Source organism: Pygocentrus nattereri, chromosome 14 (assembly GCF_015220715.1).
Source record: "Pygocentrus nattereri isolate fPygNat1 chromosome 14, fPygNat1.pri, whole genome shotgun sequence".
Classification (NCBI taxonomy): domain Eukaryota; kingdom Metazoa; phylum Chordata; class Actinopteri; order Characiformes; family Serrasalmidae; genus Pygocentrus; species Pygocentrus nattereri.
In genome coordinates, this window is record NC_051224.1 from 4,915,337 (window position 1) to 4,933,311 (window position 17,975).

Genomic DNA, 17,975 nt, shown 5'->3' on the forward strand with positions numbered 1-17,975 from the left:
GGGGATATAATAGCAAAAGAAAGGGGGAGGTGTAGGTGGGAGACTGTTTATTGTTTGTTGGCAAGGCTGCTGAAGCTGTAGATGCAGCTACAATTGCCTTCTTTATAGGCATTGTGGCTGAACGTAACGGTAATTTCCTATCATGGGTTATTATGTAGAATAAATAAATTGCATTGGATGTGCAAAAGCTCTCGCGGAAACCCTGTTTCATTAGTGCTTTGTTATTTATTTATTTATTTTGGTGGTTTGCCAGTGCAATGGCACCAGAAAGCAGGAACAAGTGAAGGGATAATTACTTTTTAAGTGCATGAGAATGGCCTTAGCTATATAACTCCATGGCCAGGGGTATGACGTTTATTGCCCAGGAATAGAAGATTAGTGCTGAGGAATCTGACGCAATGAAGCACTGCACCACAGGGGGCGCTGGCAGGGCCCATGTTTCTTCCTTCTTTTAGTGTGGCTGTCCTGCCTCCACTCTGAGCAAACAAAAAAGTAAAAGATACACAGAGCGAAAAAAAGTTTCTTCTATTTTGGGCAGATATTATAAATGTTCTATAAATGTATTTATGCCACTGTATGAATTTGACTTTATATACTTTGTACTCAGACTCTTAATTGGATGTAAGAAGGTCCATCAAACTAACTGAGAACACTTCTAGCCCAAAATGGGTACCGTTCTACTGCACACCACAGCAGCTCAGAGACAGTATTTCAGATGCAGATGGCATCTTCAGATTTCTGATTTAAAGTGAATAACAAGTAGACTTTATCGAGTTCCCACACATTCAGACGAGATACAAATTGAGAGTGAGGCTGTTTGATGACGGTATACACGGCTGTGCCAGCTCGAAGCTCGCTCTGACACGCGTCCAATACTACAATAGCTGTCAGCTTTCAACTATCAAAAGTTTGTAGCTTCGATTGTTGTTTGGAAACAAGTAATTAAAGGCAGCTCAGTCCTCGATTTTAAAGGGAAGACGTTAATCCCAAGCGGAGCTGAGCACCGAATATATTCCCTCACTTCCTTTAAGGGTGGCCTATTTGGGCCGGTGCCATTTAAAAAAGCAAGTAAACAAATAATTATCCATATTAATGTGCTGATATACAGGCCCGCATGGAAATCATCTGCAGCTTCAAGGTTAGATCTCTTCAGCAAACCCAGTCGAATGTGGGCAATCCAATCATTCGAGACAGATCAGGAGCCAAGTGACACATTGTCAGTTCAAGGTCATTACGACTTAAAGATACCGAAGCGCTGGCATTTTCACTCGACATTTTGTATTAATTGGAAATAGCATGATTCACTCAGTTCTAAATGAAAGAATTTTTGGTCAATCTTAGTTCAACTCTGACCTCCAAAATCTGGATGCCTCTTCAGATATTTCAACATGGAGGCAACAATTAGTCCCACGAGTCTGGGAAATAGCACAAATGCTCTTCCTCACAGAAACTCCGCTTGCGTAAAGGAACTTTTTAAAGAACGAGCACAGACAAGATTTTAATCAGTGACCGCTTTGTATATGAGACAAAGAAAATCTGGCATCAACAGAAACTGACCTAAAGCTTCAAATAGAGAGGGATCATTTCAGACTCTTTAGTCTGTTTTGGAGGAAAACGTTTCAGGTCATCCTAACTCCCTTTTTCCAAAACCTGCAGTAAACAGAAATTTTTATTATAGAAAATGAATCGGCTACAGCCCTGGAATGAGATTTCACAATTTTAACAACTCTAAGACTTAATAACTTAACACGATAAGCGATACGCCAAAAGAACTGGTCAGTCTTTGTGGGGACAAAAAGGATGATGTGGAGAATATTAATGTTTAGCAGACATTTGTCTCACCTCCTTTAATAAAAATGGATTGTTTAACAAGACACCGGGGCCGATATCCAATCATCCAATCATGTTGATGTTGATACTTAATGGTTTATTAAAATTTGCCTGGACTAACATTACAGAGCAGTGCACGATTTTTTCTGCAGGACTATAAATGTTAAAAATTTTTGTACAGTAGCCCAGAAACATTCTGCTCATCTGGAGCACAATCATTGGTCAGCTCTAAGCATCTGATGCTGATATATACTTTTAAGCAAATATCCACCAATACCGATATGAGTCTGATGCCATTGTGCATCCCTCCATAAAAGAGCTGAGAGGTTTCTATTTGGTTACACTGTCTAGCTACAGCAGATCCCAACAAAGGCAGGAATACAAACGTGCGTGTGTGTGTGTGTGTGCGTGTGTGTGTGGCCACGACTCTCTATAAGTGTTTAAGAGCTAATAAATATCCCCAATAAAAAAGATCAATGCGACCCAGCGTGTGACAGACATGCTGCAGAAACGTTGAGACTGACAGGTCTGAATGAATGAAAGGCGCCCAGCGCTATTGTCCCTTTAATAAAAAGTCTCCAGCACACACAGCTTTGTTGCCTTTTGACAGAGCAGAGGTGGGCGGTCACTGGCACCCCGGGCCTTTCAGCTACGGCGGGCTCCATGTGCCACACTCCCAGTGCAAATAATGGCAAGTGCATGAGGCACATCAGCCCACATGATAGCGCGGAGGATGGAGAGACAGCAGTCAACACAGCAAGTGCACTGACGGGACACCAACCACAGTAGGATAGGAGGGGTGGGGGGGGGTTAAAATAGGATCTTCTTAAAGCCTCTGTTTGAACTGCGTTTGGAGAACGGAGCGAAGTAAACACACGCCAGTATGAACTCATGCAGTCAAACTGTTATGAGGGGTCACGCAGCTCCAACCGGCCACCTTAGGCGGCCAGTGGTTCGCCCTGTGGACCAGCTTACAGCAGGTGACCCCGCGCATAAAACTACTCAGCCTAGCACTGACAGAAGAGCCTCACATCATCTCACCAGCTTGAGAACCAAGCTAAACCACCATCCCTCACCAGCAGACACAGGCCAAACACACTGCCTGGTAACTGCGAGCGCTTACTCGGAACCCCAGAGACAGACTTTCTCGTCCTGAGCTTGAAACAGACTCTTCTCTCCGAATTCACAGAAAAGGGCAAAGCCTTTTTTCGCGCTGTTTTACAGAGTTTGTGAGCAAGCAGAAAGACGACTCTCCCCACAGTCTGCGGGGTAAACAGGCTGAATCAGCCTGACGGCCGCAGTCGCCGTGATAATGCGCCTCGTTTTCCCTTTTTGCTCTCTAACATCGTTTAAAACATCACGAAAAACGTAAGAACAGATCAAAACTGTTGATTTACACAGCACGTACCATTGTGGAGCGGGGAAGAGAGCCTGCCAACAGCCTCAAAGACCCATTTTCCTCCTTCCGAAAAAAAGTTTACCCCCGAAAAAAAAAAACACACACACACAGAGAAGTGGAGGAGAGGCAGCGCGCGCTCACTTCTCGTTCTTCGCCTTTATCGGAAACCAAAAGCAGCTTTTTTTTTCTTTTTTTTATCGCGAGACGACGAGCATTTTTTCGCCTTTTTTATCAGAAAATGTCAGTTTAACGTGTGTATCCGTTCTCCGGATGGGAAGCGCTGCTGGAGAGAAACTCTGTCCGAGCCGGCGGGGCAGCTCGCGGCCCCCTTCACTGTGTGAAAGTGTGTGTGTGTGTGTGTGTGTGTGTGTGTGTGTGTGTGGGAGAGAGAGAGAGTACCGGCCCTCGCTCGTCTCTCAGTCCGCTCTGAGGTAAGTGTTTCCCGCTGACGGCTCAGCTCGGCGCCCGCGAGCGCGGAGAACCAACTTTTCTGCTTCTCTCCGAGGACCTTCAGGCGGTCTGGCGCTTCGTCTCCATCCCTTCTCCCTCTCTCAGTCTCTCCCCCTCTCTCTCTCTCTCTCTCTCTCTCTGTCTCTCACTCTTTCTCCTTCACCGGTTGGACTCGGGTCGACGGTAAAAACAAAAACGAGTGCGAACGGAGAAGCGGCGGGCTCGGCGAGGCGCGCGGCGCTGAGCTGCAGTCGGTGTGAGTGAGAGCTCGGGGGCCAGAATAAAAGAAACAGAGAGGAAAGCGAGCGCTGCTAACCGGTGAATTATTAATCAGCCCGAACGGCTCGCGGTCTGTCGCGCGGAGTGCGGAGGCAGGAGGGCAGCTGGGGGGCTTTAGGGGGAATTAAAGACGGGCATGGAGTGGAGCACGGACGGCAGGGGGATTAACCATGCACCGGCAACAACATGGCACAGGGGGGGAGAGAGAGGGAGAGAGGGAGGGAGGGAGGGTGGAGAGAGAGAGAGAGAGAGGGAGAGAGAGAGAGAGGGATGTGTGTCTGTGTATACAGTGAGTGGCGTTTAGCCCGTGATCAAGATATTAAAGCGCACTGTAAGCGCGGAGGTGAACTCACGAGCTTGGATGGAGGTTTGAACATGCACGCGGGCACTTTTCCCATTCATGAGATCCCAGTGGGGCTCCGCCGAGCAGCACTATTACAGTGATCTGCACTTGTGTTGAGTTATCATCACTTTTCTGGCACGTCCGGTCGATGTACATTCATCAGGGGAGCTCAGGTCACCGGGCGGTTGGTGCTCATGATTCAGTAAATTCTAAGCAAGTCCCGCGACCACGTGACCGACTCTGCTTTAACATAATAACCCGTTTTAACGGTGAAGCTGCCGGAGACCGGCAGCTCAGCATGCTGAGATGGCAGGTGGCTGGCGTTAAGGGCAGGGAGTTGAACCAGACTCAAGTTGGAAAGTTCAGAATCTGCTCCAGTCAGAGGAGCTGAACGCTCTAAAAACGCCAAAGCTGCGCAATCAAACGACCGAACGACTGTTTTCTAGATCTGTCCGTGTGTTTTTCTGGATTGTTCCTGGAGCTGGAGCTCCGTGAGGGTGTGGTGCTGACCAGAGCAAAATGACCAGCCACTGCAGGACTGTGTTTAAACTCAGTCCAGCCAAATCAAACGGCTCTGCAAAACGTAGAGTGCTCGCTGGGAGTGGTGCTGTAGAACGCGGGTCTGGCTGTTTTAATGGGTGTTAGAATGCGTGAATAATTAGCCTATATATTATATATTATATTAGAATATTAGCCTATATATATATAGTATTAAATTAGCCGGGAGGGTTTTTTTAATTGCAGTGCTTTCTACCAGTGGCTGCTGCAGAGATGAGATGACATACACATGGGGAAATTTTTCGAAAGCATGACGGAAATAATAAATAATGTGCCATAGCTTATATATAAACAGACATATGTTAGACATAAATATACAAAATATATATTTACTTATCAACCTACTTGCATTTTAGGCCTTTTGGCTTCCACCTTTACCCAAGTACAGAAGCAGCTGTGGACCTTTCTCGTGTTATAAATGTAATTCAGGCCATTCTGAGCACTTTTTCGAATCAGCTTCGATCTGAAGCTCATTTTAATGAATCCGGCCTTTTCATCAAACCTGAGCTTTGATTTATTTATTAACCAGTGCATTAACAGAAACTCTGAGAGGACACTTTGCTGAAAGGCGGCGTTTTCATGATATGAAATAAATGATTCTTTTAAATATTATAGTCTGTCTGCTCTGTTAAAGCCCACCGGAGACCCCCTATTTGCTTTGATAAAAACGGGGAAGCCCCCCCCAACAACCCCCCCCCCCCCCAAAAAAAAAAAAAAAAAAAACACATCTATTACAACTTTAAATGCATTAAAGCTCTCCGGTCTGTATTAAATAATACTAGTGGTATTAAATACTAAATTAAATACTAATTAGTAATAAATAAAAGCTAAATTAAAAATTTACTAATTAGTAATTCAATTTAAGTTTCTTCAATTTTTGACTTGAGCAGATTTTTTTTTGGGCAGTCACATCACATCTAAACTTCACTGAGCAGCTACACGGAGCCAGGGCTGACTATTCACTGCTAATAGAAATATATGAATATGTTTATCGTCACCTCCATTAATATTGTTTAATTACAGCGGATAGGGAACCCTGCTGTGATTGAAATGCTCATGTGTTTGTTCATATTTATGACATTAATCTGTGAGCAGAACCTTCTTCTCTACGAATCAGTGCCCTTTTTTGGACATGAAGGTTAAAGCAGGCGCAGTTTTTAGGTGTTAAAAGGAGCCGTGGACGTGGATGAGGCGGTGGAGTGAAGGCTGCTTGAGCAGGTGAGGAACCTGTGGCTGCAGCCGTAGAGAATCCCTTTCAGATCTCTTCCTTTATTCATGTAACCGAGGCTTCATTTCAGAGGAGTAAAGTAAAAAAGGACCATACAGGCCTTCTTTAAAAGTCGAATTAGAATCATAATCTAGTAAAGTAATAAACACGTTTCACATTTTATTTTAAGGACATTTCAGTTTGAATTGTGTAAAAAAAGGGGGGTAAGGTTTTAAATCAGGTGAGATGTTTTCTTTGACATTCTCATTTTCGAGAAAAGCAGGGAGTGTGGATGAAGGACTCCCCACAGCTTTTAACCTGTTTGGTACCGCTTTGAAATAAATTATGATATTTATATTTAGATATTTTGATCTCATGTGTAAAACAAAAATGCACTTTATGACTCTGGTTGTTTTTATTTAACACTTGTGGGTCTTATATACACTCTGAAAACAGATGGACAACAACAACACCTCTCTGACCAGACTCTAACATCAGTGTGTTCGGCTGGAGACGACACAGTTTGTGCTGCTTTGACACGAAATGTATGGAAGTATTTCTACACCCAGTTATGAAGAAAATTTTGGGTTCAAGTGGGTTACACAATTAGTGGGTTGTTATTTAATACATCGCTTTTTAGGCCATATAATATATATACATACATATACACACATACGCGTTATATAATATATATATATGTTATTATTATTATTATTATTATATAAAAATTACGTGTAAATTTAAAGTTTTTAAACCATAACACAAATATAAAATGCATTGTGGTTCATTTTTAACTCATCACTAAATACCGTTAGTCTGAAATAATTGAATAACCCACTATTTATCGACTCTTTAATTTTTTGTTATTTATTGGCTTGTTTTTATAAATAAATGTCCGCTCGTTTCTGGTCCTTTATTATTTTGTGGTCCTTTATTATTTTGTGGTCCTTTATTATTTTGTGCTGCTTTATTATTTTGTGGTGTTCCAGGTGTGTGAGATTTCTGTAAGGAAAAAAAAAGGCCACATTTTCTGCGTCGAATGACAATGAAATTACAGAATTAAGGAGAATTAAATTCATATCAAACGAAATTGTCTCACCTAAGTGTGAGAGTGACCAGACAGCTGCGGCACAAGCGCCACCAACACAACTGCTCTACAGACTAAACGGTAGAATCTCCAGGCTTCATAAACGTGTAGAACGTTCAGAGGGATCTGATACAAAAACACACTTCTTCAGCTTGGTGACGTGTGAAGGTCCAGAGGCTTTATTTTGATAAAAGGTTCCTGCAGGTAAAGCTCATCATCATCATCATCATCATCATCATCACCATCATCATCACTCTGCGGTTTTTTGAGAATGATCACTCAACTGGTCCAGTGAGTGAGTGTGTGTGTGTGTGTGTGTGTGTGTGTGACACTGTTACCGTTTGGACACTTTAAATAAACAATAAAATATTCATTTACAGGATTTCATCCGGTTTGCGTCATTCCTGAGTGTGTCGGGGGCTCAGCTCGCCCTGCAGCACAGTTTAACATTTAAAAACGTGCAAAATTATTAAAATGTTAAAATATTGACGTTTGAAGTGGTTGAAAGGATAAAGCGTCTCATCCATAAACACGAAAAAAAAGTTTTTTTTTTCTCAAACTTTTAAAGAAGAATGAAACTAAGTTCGGGTTTGTAGCCACACTATAATCAGCAGTGCTGAATGTGAGTGAAGTGTCTCGCTGTAATGGCTCTAAACTGACAAACGCACATCTTTCCGTTAGGACACACAAGTCTATGATATTTTCCCGGTTTTCTGTGAGGACGTGCGGTGCGCTGCTGAGGTGCCCGGGTCAGAGCAGATGAGGTCTGCCGTCTTTAAGCCGCGCAGAATAGTCCGCTCTTTATGTGAAACACATTAAAATGTAGCCTCCTGGCACTAAAGCCTCCTAACAGACAGGTCCTTGGCCGATTCCACCAAACCTCTGCTTCTCAGCTTAAACCCGCTCAGATGTCTCAGCGCTGTTAACCAGCGCGCGGCTCTACCTGCACAAAACTGCCCCCACGTTCATCAACGGCAGGCACGCAGCACGTGTTACACCACGTCCGTTTTCACGCGCAAGTTCCCTAAAACTTTCTCTTAAACTCTCTCTCAGCCTTTGGGCCTTTCAGCACCGGGAGCGCGCGGGACTCCTCCAACCAATCAGCGCGCGCGCAGCTAATTGGGCGAACGCTGGAAAACATAAACAAGCGTTTACGCTAAACTAACCCAGCGAGGAGCTTTCCTTAAGACAAAATGACGTTAAGCAGAGAGAGGGATGGCCTTTTTTTCCGAGGGACAGGGCGGCTTACCGACTCAGAGCGAGCCTAATTCCCCGGTTTTAATATTCGAGGCGCAGCGCTCTTTTCTCCAGTCAGGGACTAGCGGTCTTTTCACGGAGGGCCTCGTTCGTGCGGTCCATACTGAATGTGCTGCAGGCCTGCTGGGTTTCTTGGCTCAAGCCGCCGCTGCCTGGCCCGCGTTTAGTCCAGCGGCTCTACTCTAAACAGCACTGAGCTGAAAAGAGGAGCGTGAAACCAGGACTCAGCTAAGCAACGACTCGGCCAGGAATGCAGCCGAGCGGCTCGAATCACCAAGCGCGCGGCCTTTTCTTTACATTAAACACTCGAGGAAACTGTGCTGTTTGACCCAAAGAGCCCAGCAAGCGGCCGCCGAGTTCACCTTTACCAGCTCAACCCGCCAGAACGACTGCAGCGCTGAACTGGCCTGACAAAAAAAAAAAAACAACCCCGCTCTCTCTCGTAAAAATAGTCCTTTAAACTCGGAAAGTCTGGCCTAATTGAAATGTTCAAAGTGGCTTTCATGTTAAAGGTAGGCTATAGCCTACATTTCGATTTCCCGAGGGGCTATAGGCTTCAGTTCGTTTGGCAAACACATGAGTGGGCTTTTGAAAGCGCGCTGAAAGAAACGTGGCCTAATCAAACTTAGCCCGATAAGACGAGGCGCATCTGGTTAAGCTCTCGCCGCGTTTAAGCCGCCCTTTAATGATGTGGTTTTCTTGTAATGGTCGTAATGGGGGGCTGGGATACACCTGGCCCGCTGCGGAGGAGTTAGTGGGCCTACTCGTGTCTGACATGGTCACTCACTATAAGGTAACTCGAGGGGTTTAGTCCGCGTGTAGCGTGGAGAAAGAGATATATGAGCAGAGAGCCGTAACAAAGACATAAGCCCCTCAGCCACGGCAGGTAGAGCGGCGGTGAGTTAAACAACGCGGGAGAGCGCTGCGATTGGCCGCTCGGAGCGCAGCTTCATCGGGATTGGAGCAGAGAGAGGGGCCCTGCCCACCTTATCAGAGCCGCGCACAGCACTGCTGCAGGAGAGCAGCCTCCAGAGAGAAGGCCTGCGAGCACTCAGCTTATCTACCAGCAGCAAGGAGGGTCTGATTAAGAGTGAGTGAGCGAGAGAGAGAGAGAGAGAGAGAGAGGGAGAGAGATGGACAGAGAGGTGTGTGCATGAGTGCGCGCGCGTGTGTGAGAGAGAGAAAGCTTTATATTTTAGAGTTTACATATGTGCGCTCATCTCCACTAGGAAGGCACCATACGGGACTTTGCTGATACCCGATATTTTTCATATACATATCTGCTGATACCCATAAATAAATATTAGGGGTGGGAATCTTTTGATTCGATTCCGATTCAGGGGGCCGCGATGCGATTATAAAACGATTATCGATGCATCTTTTTTCTATACAGGATCTTTTTTTCTCACTGTGTGACAACTTGTTACTTTTAAAGCAAAGTATTTGTAATGATATTTAATGAGTTTACTTCCAATATCTTTAATTAATAAAACAAATGGAAGTGCTGTGGTTAGTGAACTGGAAGGCTCTCATTCACTGCTCTTGTCTGGAGCACATGAGACGCTGCTGCCACTCATCTGCGATAAAATGCGCGGTCACGTTGAGATGAGATCCAGTGGTCATGGATGTCCACGCAGCACGTTACAGCCGTCCGGACCATTTTCTTTAGTGATTTTATAATTCCGGGTTTGGTCGTGTTGTAGAGAGTCAGGGGTCACTGTGTCAGTAAAGTATCTGCGAGATGGGACATGCAACACTAAAAACGAGAGGGTCCAATACTAAAAACGAGAGTCCAACACTAAAAATGAGAGTCCAACACTAAAAACGAGAGAGTCCAACAGTAAAAACGAGAGTCCAACACTAAAAAAAGAGAGTCCAACACCAAAAATGAGAGAGTCCAACATTAAAAACAAGAGAGTCCAACACCAAAAACGAGAGAGTCCAACACTAAAAACAAGAGAGTCCAACACTAAAAAAAGAGAGTCCAACACCAAAAATGAGAGAGTCCAACATTAAAAACAAGAGAGTCCAACACCAAAAACGAGAGAGTCCAAGACTAAAAACAAAAGAGTCCAGCACTAAAAACGAGAGGGTCCAACACTAAAAACGAGAGAGTCCAACACTAAAAACGAGAGTCCAACACTAAAAACGAGAGTCCAACACTAAAAACGAGAGTCCAACACTATAAATGAGAGTCCAACACTATAAATGAGAGTCCAACACTGAAAAAGGGGAGTCCAACACTAAAAACGAGATAGTCCAACACTAAAAACAAGAGAGTCCAACACTCTCTAAAAACGAGTGCCCAACACTAAAAACGAGAGTCCAACACTATAAATGAGAGTCCAACACTAAAAACGAGAGTCCAACACTAAAAAGTTGTGAAGGTGAAGTCGCTTCCCATTCAAATTTTCCTGTTCCACCTTACGAACGAAAAAAATTTGAACAAGAAACGACTTCAGCCTCGTAAAACAGTCAAATGATGAGAGACATTTTACAATAAGCTGCTCTACTTCTGAGGAAAGGTGTTTTGGTGGAGACGGGAGGAAAGCGGCTATAGCTGAGTTAAAGCTTAAAGCAGAGTAAAGTTTACATTTTTAGCCTATATTAGGACTTCAGCACACACTGAGACATACTGGATATTAAATATTTGGCTCCCAAGGTGGTTTGACATTGTTGAAAGGACAAAATGGCTCTTCTAAACATTTGGGTTGTGACTCCTGATCTAACCTGGCTTTAATGCAGAGCCAGTCGGATTTCTCGCTCATCCAGTAGTGTGTTTGTTATGTGCCGCCACAGACTGTCCAGGCGCTGCACTTACCCACTTCCAAGTTCTGCCCTTTGCGTTCCGTCAACATTACGTTGTAAATTAAAATTTCGAAAAATCAATTTTTGACATTTAAGAATTGATTCAGAATCATTCACGTCCGCATTGCGATGCATCTAAGAATCAATCTTTTTTCCTGCGCCCCTAATAAATATATATAAATTCAGAGATTTGGATCGATCCATGTGGACTAGCAGTGCAGAGAAATATGACATCTATTTCTAAATGTTTACAAATCTATATATTTTAGCACAACATCCCAGCATCGTGCAAAGATTCTGCTTTCACAAATACATCAGCAAATATTGGTCTGAAAACATCTGTCTGTATTTTTAAGCAAATATCCACTGATATCCTTGTGCATCTCTAATCTCTAAATGTATCTGCATACTGAAATACCCATATCCTACATCTTCTAGTTTATTTTCTTCTGGATTTATGTACCAAAAACACTCACAATTCATTTTATAAGGCCATTTCCCAACATCTCTTTATCATTTAGAATTAAACAGACTGTTTTTGTATAGTCTTTAAAGAGAAATTCTGCCAATTTTTCAGAATTTCTTAAGTTGTTAAGATGTAAATTCGAAGTGTTTGGACGTGAAATGCACTGCTCTAGAGAAAACGACCAAGTCAGAATGATCCATTTGATGCCTCTAAGACCTACATCCCAAAAAGGCATTACACAAAAAGGTTACTGATGCATTGCAGATGCAATGTCTGAAACATTGCTTTACCAATAGTTTTGAAATAAGCTTTTGGCTTAAAACATATTTTGAAATGCAGTAATGGTGGAGAGGTACAAAAAGTTTCTGAAGAAAGTTTATTTTTTCTGATTTAACACTCTTTCATTGTCGTCCACATTACATATAAAAACTTGGACTATATATGTAGGTTCACTAGTTGTTTCAGATAGTAAATATCGTCATACTATCCATCATGACTTCTGGCTCCAATTACTAACACCGTAAAGCGTCGGTAAGTTTCTCTACAATGAACCAAAAATGTTGAAAAGCTGGTGGAATTCCCCTTTAAGACCGATATATTTAAATGATCTCTGTTCTGACTGCCTGCCCTTTATTGTGCCTCATTCAGAAAGAAGTATGGGTTGAAACACTCCTTGTAGTCTCATTATGAATGGGAGGGGTTAAACGGGTGGATACATGTTCATGACATCACAAAAACAATTAATCTAAAACGGTTGTTTTCTGCAGCTCAGTTTCCATACAAGGACCGCATGGAGACTTTAACAGTGTTTACATACTACATCAAACTCTTTTATTGAAAGAAAATGAGGAAAAGTATGTTTCGAGGGTATGAGCCCTTTCAGGCGCTAAAACTGAAAAGAGAGCACGGCTTACTGGAAAACATCGTCACACTTCACACAGCGGCCAGTTTCCATCTCTGTTCTTCCAGCTTGTGTAATACAACACTTACACTTACACCGGCCTCAGTTAGCTCACATATTACAGATACAATGTCTTGAAATTTGTTTTTTTTGCAAGCTTGATTTGCCTTTATGAGAAGCATTTCTACATTCTTGAAGGAACAAAACTCAAAACGTACCAAAACTACATTTGCTTGATTAAATATTTCAAGTATAACTTTTGATACATATGAGATGAAGACACTATGAAATTATGTATCAAATGTCTGCAGTAATATTTTGAAATGCTGGGCTGTCTTGCGTGAATGTGGGTGCATGAGTTGATGGTTGTGAGTGTGTGATGTTGCTGCAGCAGTGCTGGGTCTGGGCTTGATCCAGGCGGGTCTGGGGCTTTAAAGGCTGTGGTATCTGGGGAAGTAGGGGTTGTCCTCCCCTAGAGAGAGAGAGAGAAAGAGAGAAAGAGGGGAGAGAGAGAAGGCCCGCTGTAATCTGCTTTTCTGGCTCCCCATGAAAGAGTGGAGAGGACACACCAGAGACCAGAGACCGGCCTGTCAGATCCACCGCTCCCCCAACTGCAGCCATCCTCATCTGTTATCTATCTCTACCTCTCTCTCTCTTCATCCATCCATCCAACCGCAATCATAAACCCAACTCATCCCTCACCGCTCTATTTTCCACTTCTTGTCCATCCAGCCATCCTCAAACGTTATCTCTCTAACCACAATCAAAAAGAAGAAGAACCCATTTTGGTTCCCTAAAGACCCTTTTAATAGTTTTTGAAGAACCATTTTTCATAATGAGATGTGTGAGGTTGAAGAACCTCCACATAACATAAAAGATTTAAAAATAAAGAGTGCGTTTAAGTCAAGAACCGTTTAGGAACCTTAATTTTTAAGAGTGTATGGTTAAGTCTACCCATGTAATCTTCATCACTTAATATCCATTCAGCCATGCAGAGCCTCACAGTCTCTGTGCATCCATTCAAGCTCAAACATAAGCTTTAAGTCTACCCATCTCAGCCACATGTAGCTCCCTTTATCACTCTATTTTTCACTTCATTTGTTCTATCTGTCATCTCATTCAACATTTCTTTCTGTCCATCTTATCCATTCATTTCCAAACATAAGCTTAAGCGTTTCCATCTCAGCCTAATCTGCAGCTCCCATTACCACATCTCATCCAGCCATCCTTGTTATGCTTTGACCATTTATCTCTCTCTCTGTCTGTTTTCCTCACCACTCCATCTCATAAACACTATTCTTGGTCTTCTTAATATGTCCTCATGCAGGTGTTTCTCAAAAAAAAAAACAACCTTTATCAAACCCCTAGAATTATATCTATATCAGTGGTACTGGGAGATCCACCATGTGAGATCACTTGCTCTTCTGCAACTCTCTAAATGCCTCCATCACCTCCCTAGAGTCAGGACCATCACATCCAAGCAGTTGCATCCTCTTCCCCTTGTAAGAATGAGCACATTTCCAGCATCTAATCTGTGCCTCAAGCCCTGCTCATTGATGGACCACTTTTGTGTCAGTTAAATGTGAGAACCATAAATTGAATTAGTCCAAAAGCTGTCTCAGTGAATGAAGATTTTGGTTCAGATTCAGACATTTCATGTCGCTTTGATGATCTTCCAAATATCTCTTTGCTCTAGAATAATCATGACACTTTATGGTACCATCATTCTGTCTTTTTCTCTTGGCTTTGCCACTCTGTCTGCCTCTCTCTCTCCCTCTCAGTTTCCTGCGCTCTTTCACACCTCAAAGATGAGAGTCTTGTTTGGTGGAATCAGGCCATAGAATCTGGTCTGCCTGCTCTACACTCGCCCCTCCATCTCTCTCTCTTTTACGCTCTCTCTCCACCATACCCCACACCCCCCACCCCACCCCGCCGAGGGGAGGGGCTTCCTTGGCAGTTCCAGGCTCTGTTTGGTAGACTGGGTCCAAGTGAACATGAATATTCATGAGCCAGCCCCCTCCCCTTCCCTAATGCCACGGCAACACTTGGTAGCAGCACATGGCGGGACAGCTGTTGCAGGCCAAGCCAGGCATCTGTGCACAGAAAGAGCAAGATAGAGAGCATGAGAGAGAGAGGGAGAGAGGGGCAGTGATGTGGGCATCTGTGGGGAGAGATTGACAGCCGGATGGATAGATGGACAGAGAGAGAGAACGAGAAAGAGGGAGCAGGGCAGGTGAAGGGTAGCAGTAGCCTGTGAACAGTGAGGGCTGTGTTAAGGTGCCGTGTGTGACTTTGAGGTCAGAGAAGGATTAGAGAGCGCAGAGAAAGGAGGCAGTTAGTGGACTCATGCTGGTAAAGAGAAAAACAAGGTCAAATCGAGAGGGGCATTTAGATATGACCATGAAACAGAGCCAACCATAGATAAAATAAACAAGCCTGAAGGAATGCCTTAATAACACTAACATTTCCGAAACCGAAAATTCAGTAACATTTCTTATTGTAAGGTTGGGTCTCGATTTTATAACCATGTAAATCTGACTTCTGGTTCTGGTTGTTCTCACATTGGCATTACATCACTGCCATGTCAAACCCTGTTTCTTTCCTTATGTACAAATATTTTAATATCTGAAATGATCAGTTACCTTTTACACTGCGTGAACATTTATGATGAACTGAACAATATAATTAGTTATAGGACAAAATCTCATTGCATTATTGTACATCAAAAGTTAAGAACACTTGTGCCGTATCCTTTAGAGGTGCCATTTCAGAGATACAAGATTTCTTACGACAGCAGTGATTAGCTGCAGGGCCTCCAGTGAAAAGTGACAAATTCAGTGATTCATTTTTTTCCTTTACACTTCCAACTGACACTCAGTTCTGACATCTTCCCATCTTACAGAACTAAACTCTCACGTACAGCTCCCTTCCCCCAAACCCAGCCTCAAAGGGGTCCAATTTTGGGCAGCACCACTCCACACGCACACAGGGATGGCCGCGTCTGTGCTGCCCTACATAGCCAGTAGTTCAGCAGCCTCTGGGGGCTTGAAGCATGTCAGCTCCCCTGATAAGACCCTGCATACACAGCCTGTTCTCAGATCCTCCATCTGAGGGCCAACTGGGTTTAGGGGCTGTCCCATGTACCTCTCCCCCTAATTAATTAGGCTTAATTGAAAAGAAATAGCTCAACAAAAAAGTGCCTGTATTACACAGTTAATAAATGACGCAGTGTTTGAAATCCTCAACATCAACTCTGACAGCTAATAGTAAATAAAATGGGTATGTTTGTGGAACACTTTCCCAAATGTTGCTTAAATTTGAATTTAAACAAGGTGTGAGTTAAGCAGAATATATTATCACCTCACAATTAATTACAGTGTCATCCCATTAACGAAAACTGAAAAATGTAATTCCTTTTAAGCACGTTAATTATGACACAAAGAGAAATTGGAAAGAGAAAAGTGCAAGTCTTCCAAGTGTAAATAGGCCTAGTCAGAAAAAGTAGGATGTAACACTAAAAATTAATGGCACACTGGTCCAAAAATATCCTGTCCCCTGTTTACTACAAGTAGAAATAAACTGTGGAGAGAAAATGGGCCTACCTATCAACAATGAATGAGTGACCATATTTGTTTTGCCCAAAAATGACTTTGGAAAGGAAATGATATATAGGAAAACAATAACTGCATTGATTTTCTGCTGCCACCATTTACTGTGACTACTCAAGTCGGGCAGGTTGCCTCAAAAACAGGAAAGCCAAGAATTTCCCTTAACACAATATTATCCCAAACCACAGCTCACATCACACAGAGTAGCACCAAAGATAACGCAGGCTGGCAAAGCAGAGAGAGAAAGTAACATACAGAAATCATGAAAGTAGGAAAGAAGTAAATGAAGGGACAGGACGAGAGAAAGAGAAAGAGTGGCCATACCATCAGCCACGACCTGGCAGAGAAGTCGTAACACAGCTGCCACCTGAGCCCTGGGTCAGCCTGTCTGTCCACCGCCATTTCCCGCGCTTTCCCACCAATGAAAAAAAGAGAAGGAGAAGAAAAAAAAACCCAAAGGCAACAACAAGAATCCTCTTCCTTGGATGGCAGAAAATTAATAAATAAAGGAAAATCGCTCAACGAGCACCAATCAGAAAGAGTACGCTAGTAGGATGCAGGCAGTGTGCGTGCCTGTGTTTGCATGCGTGAGAGTGTGTTAGATGTGTGAGTGTGTGTGTGTGTGTGTGTGTGTGTGTGTATGAGAAAGAGAGAGAGAGAGGCAGAGAGGGAAAGAGGACATTGACACAGAAAAATGCCAAGAAGCGCTATCCAAGCAGCTGCAGCCATACAGAGCCGCTCCAAGTTGCCTTGCCATGTCGAGGCTTACAGACATACCAGCGCCCAAACAGCCAACCAACGCAAGGCTCTCTGGGTGTGAAGGGAGTTTTTCTGCCGACAGCAAAATATTTACTTTGAGGGCTGCATTCGCAGTTGAGAATGAAATACTCCTGATGTGCTGATGTATAAATGCGTATCTGTGTGTGTAACAGAGAACGGACTCTGAGGGAGACTATTGTTCTGTTACTACACATTTTCCACAACTTTCCAAACACAAGTGATATATTGAATTGGCTTGATTCAAATGTGTACATCATTTCCACATGAATAAAATGACATCAACATGCTTATTGCCAAAAGTAAGCAGGGATGGATCACTGACCGGGCCAGTGGGGCCTGTGCCCAAGGGCCTCTGACTGCCAGGGGGTTTTGGGGCCTCATGCCACAAGATTTGAGGCAGTTCAAAGACTGGGGACAGTCCATTGATGCTGAAATTAGATAGATATATTGCCCTTGAATCTGTAATATCTAAATGAACAAAAACGAAGAAACAGCATCTGCACTCAGGCCCCCCAGCCCATACACCTCTTGCAAATATGAGTGAAATATGAGTGAACAGCAAACCCCTCAGTCCTCTACGTTTGTTTTATATGTTGTATCGTTATAAAAAATTTAAATAATTGACCCCCCCAATTGCACATTAACAGAGCATTATTATTTTTTATTTTCTCAGGACTGCAGAAATGCACATAAACAAGCACATGTTGTCTATTAAAGACATTTCAAGGTCCAGTTTTTTTGCATTATCGTGGAGGTGGGAGGAGGACATCCAAAAACACATGTGCTTAGGGGTCTCCTGAGACCAGGATCCATCCCTGAAAGTAAACTGCAAGACAAAATGTGTTGACATAATGTATTTTGTTCATGTAGAAATTATGTACAAGTCAGTCGAGTGAAATCGATGCATTTGAGACCTAAACACAAAGCAGACAGCTACCGACCTTACCTGTATTTTACAAATGGTCCAAAAAATGAACTTTGACAGGGTTCTTTGACAAGCGA

At 43.2% G+C, this 17,975-nt stretch overlaps 1 protein-coding gene across 12 annotated transcripts in view; it reads right to left on the reverse strand.

Annotated features, from left to right (window-relative positions):
• nfixb (nuclear factor I/Xb) overlaps positions 1 to 16,610 on the reverse strand; it is a 180,763-nt gene extending 164,153 nt beyond the window's left edge. For 10 of the 12 annotated variants that reach the window (XM_037544662.1, XM_037544660.1, XM_037544653.1 and 7 more), the window contains exon 1: positions 16,518 to 16,610. In XM_037544662.1, the coding sequence (XP_037400559.1) occupies positions 16,518 to 16,595 (78 nt within the window). In that variant the 5' untranslated portion in view covers positions 16,596 to 16,610. Of the gene's footprint in view, positions 1 to 3,238; positions 4,110 to 16,517 lie in introns of those variants that run through there. The other 2 variants (XM_037544651.1, XM_037544657.1) reach the window with 2 other exon arrangements.
• Positions 16,611 to 17,975: the final 1,365 nt, after the last annotated feature.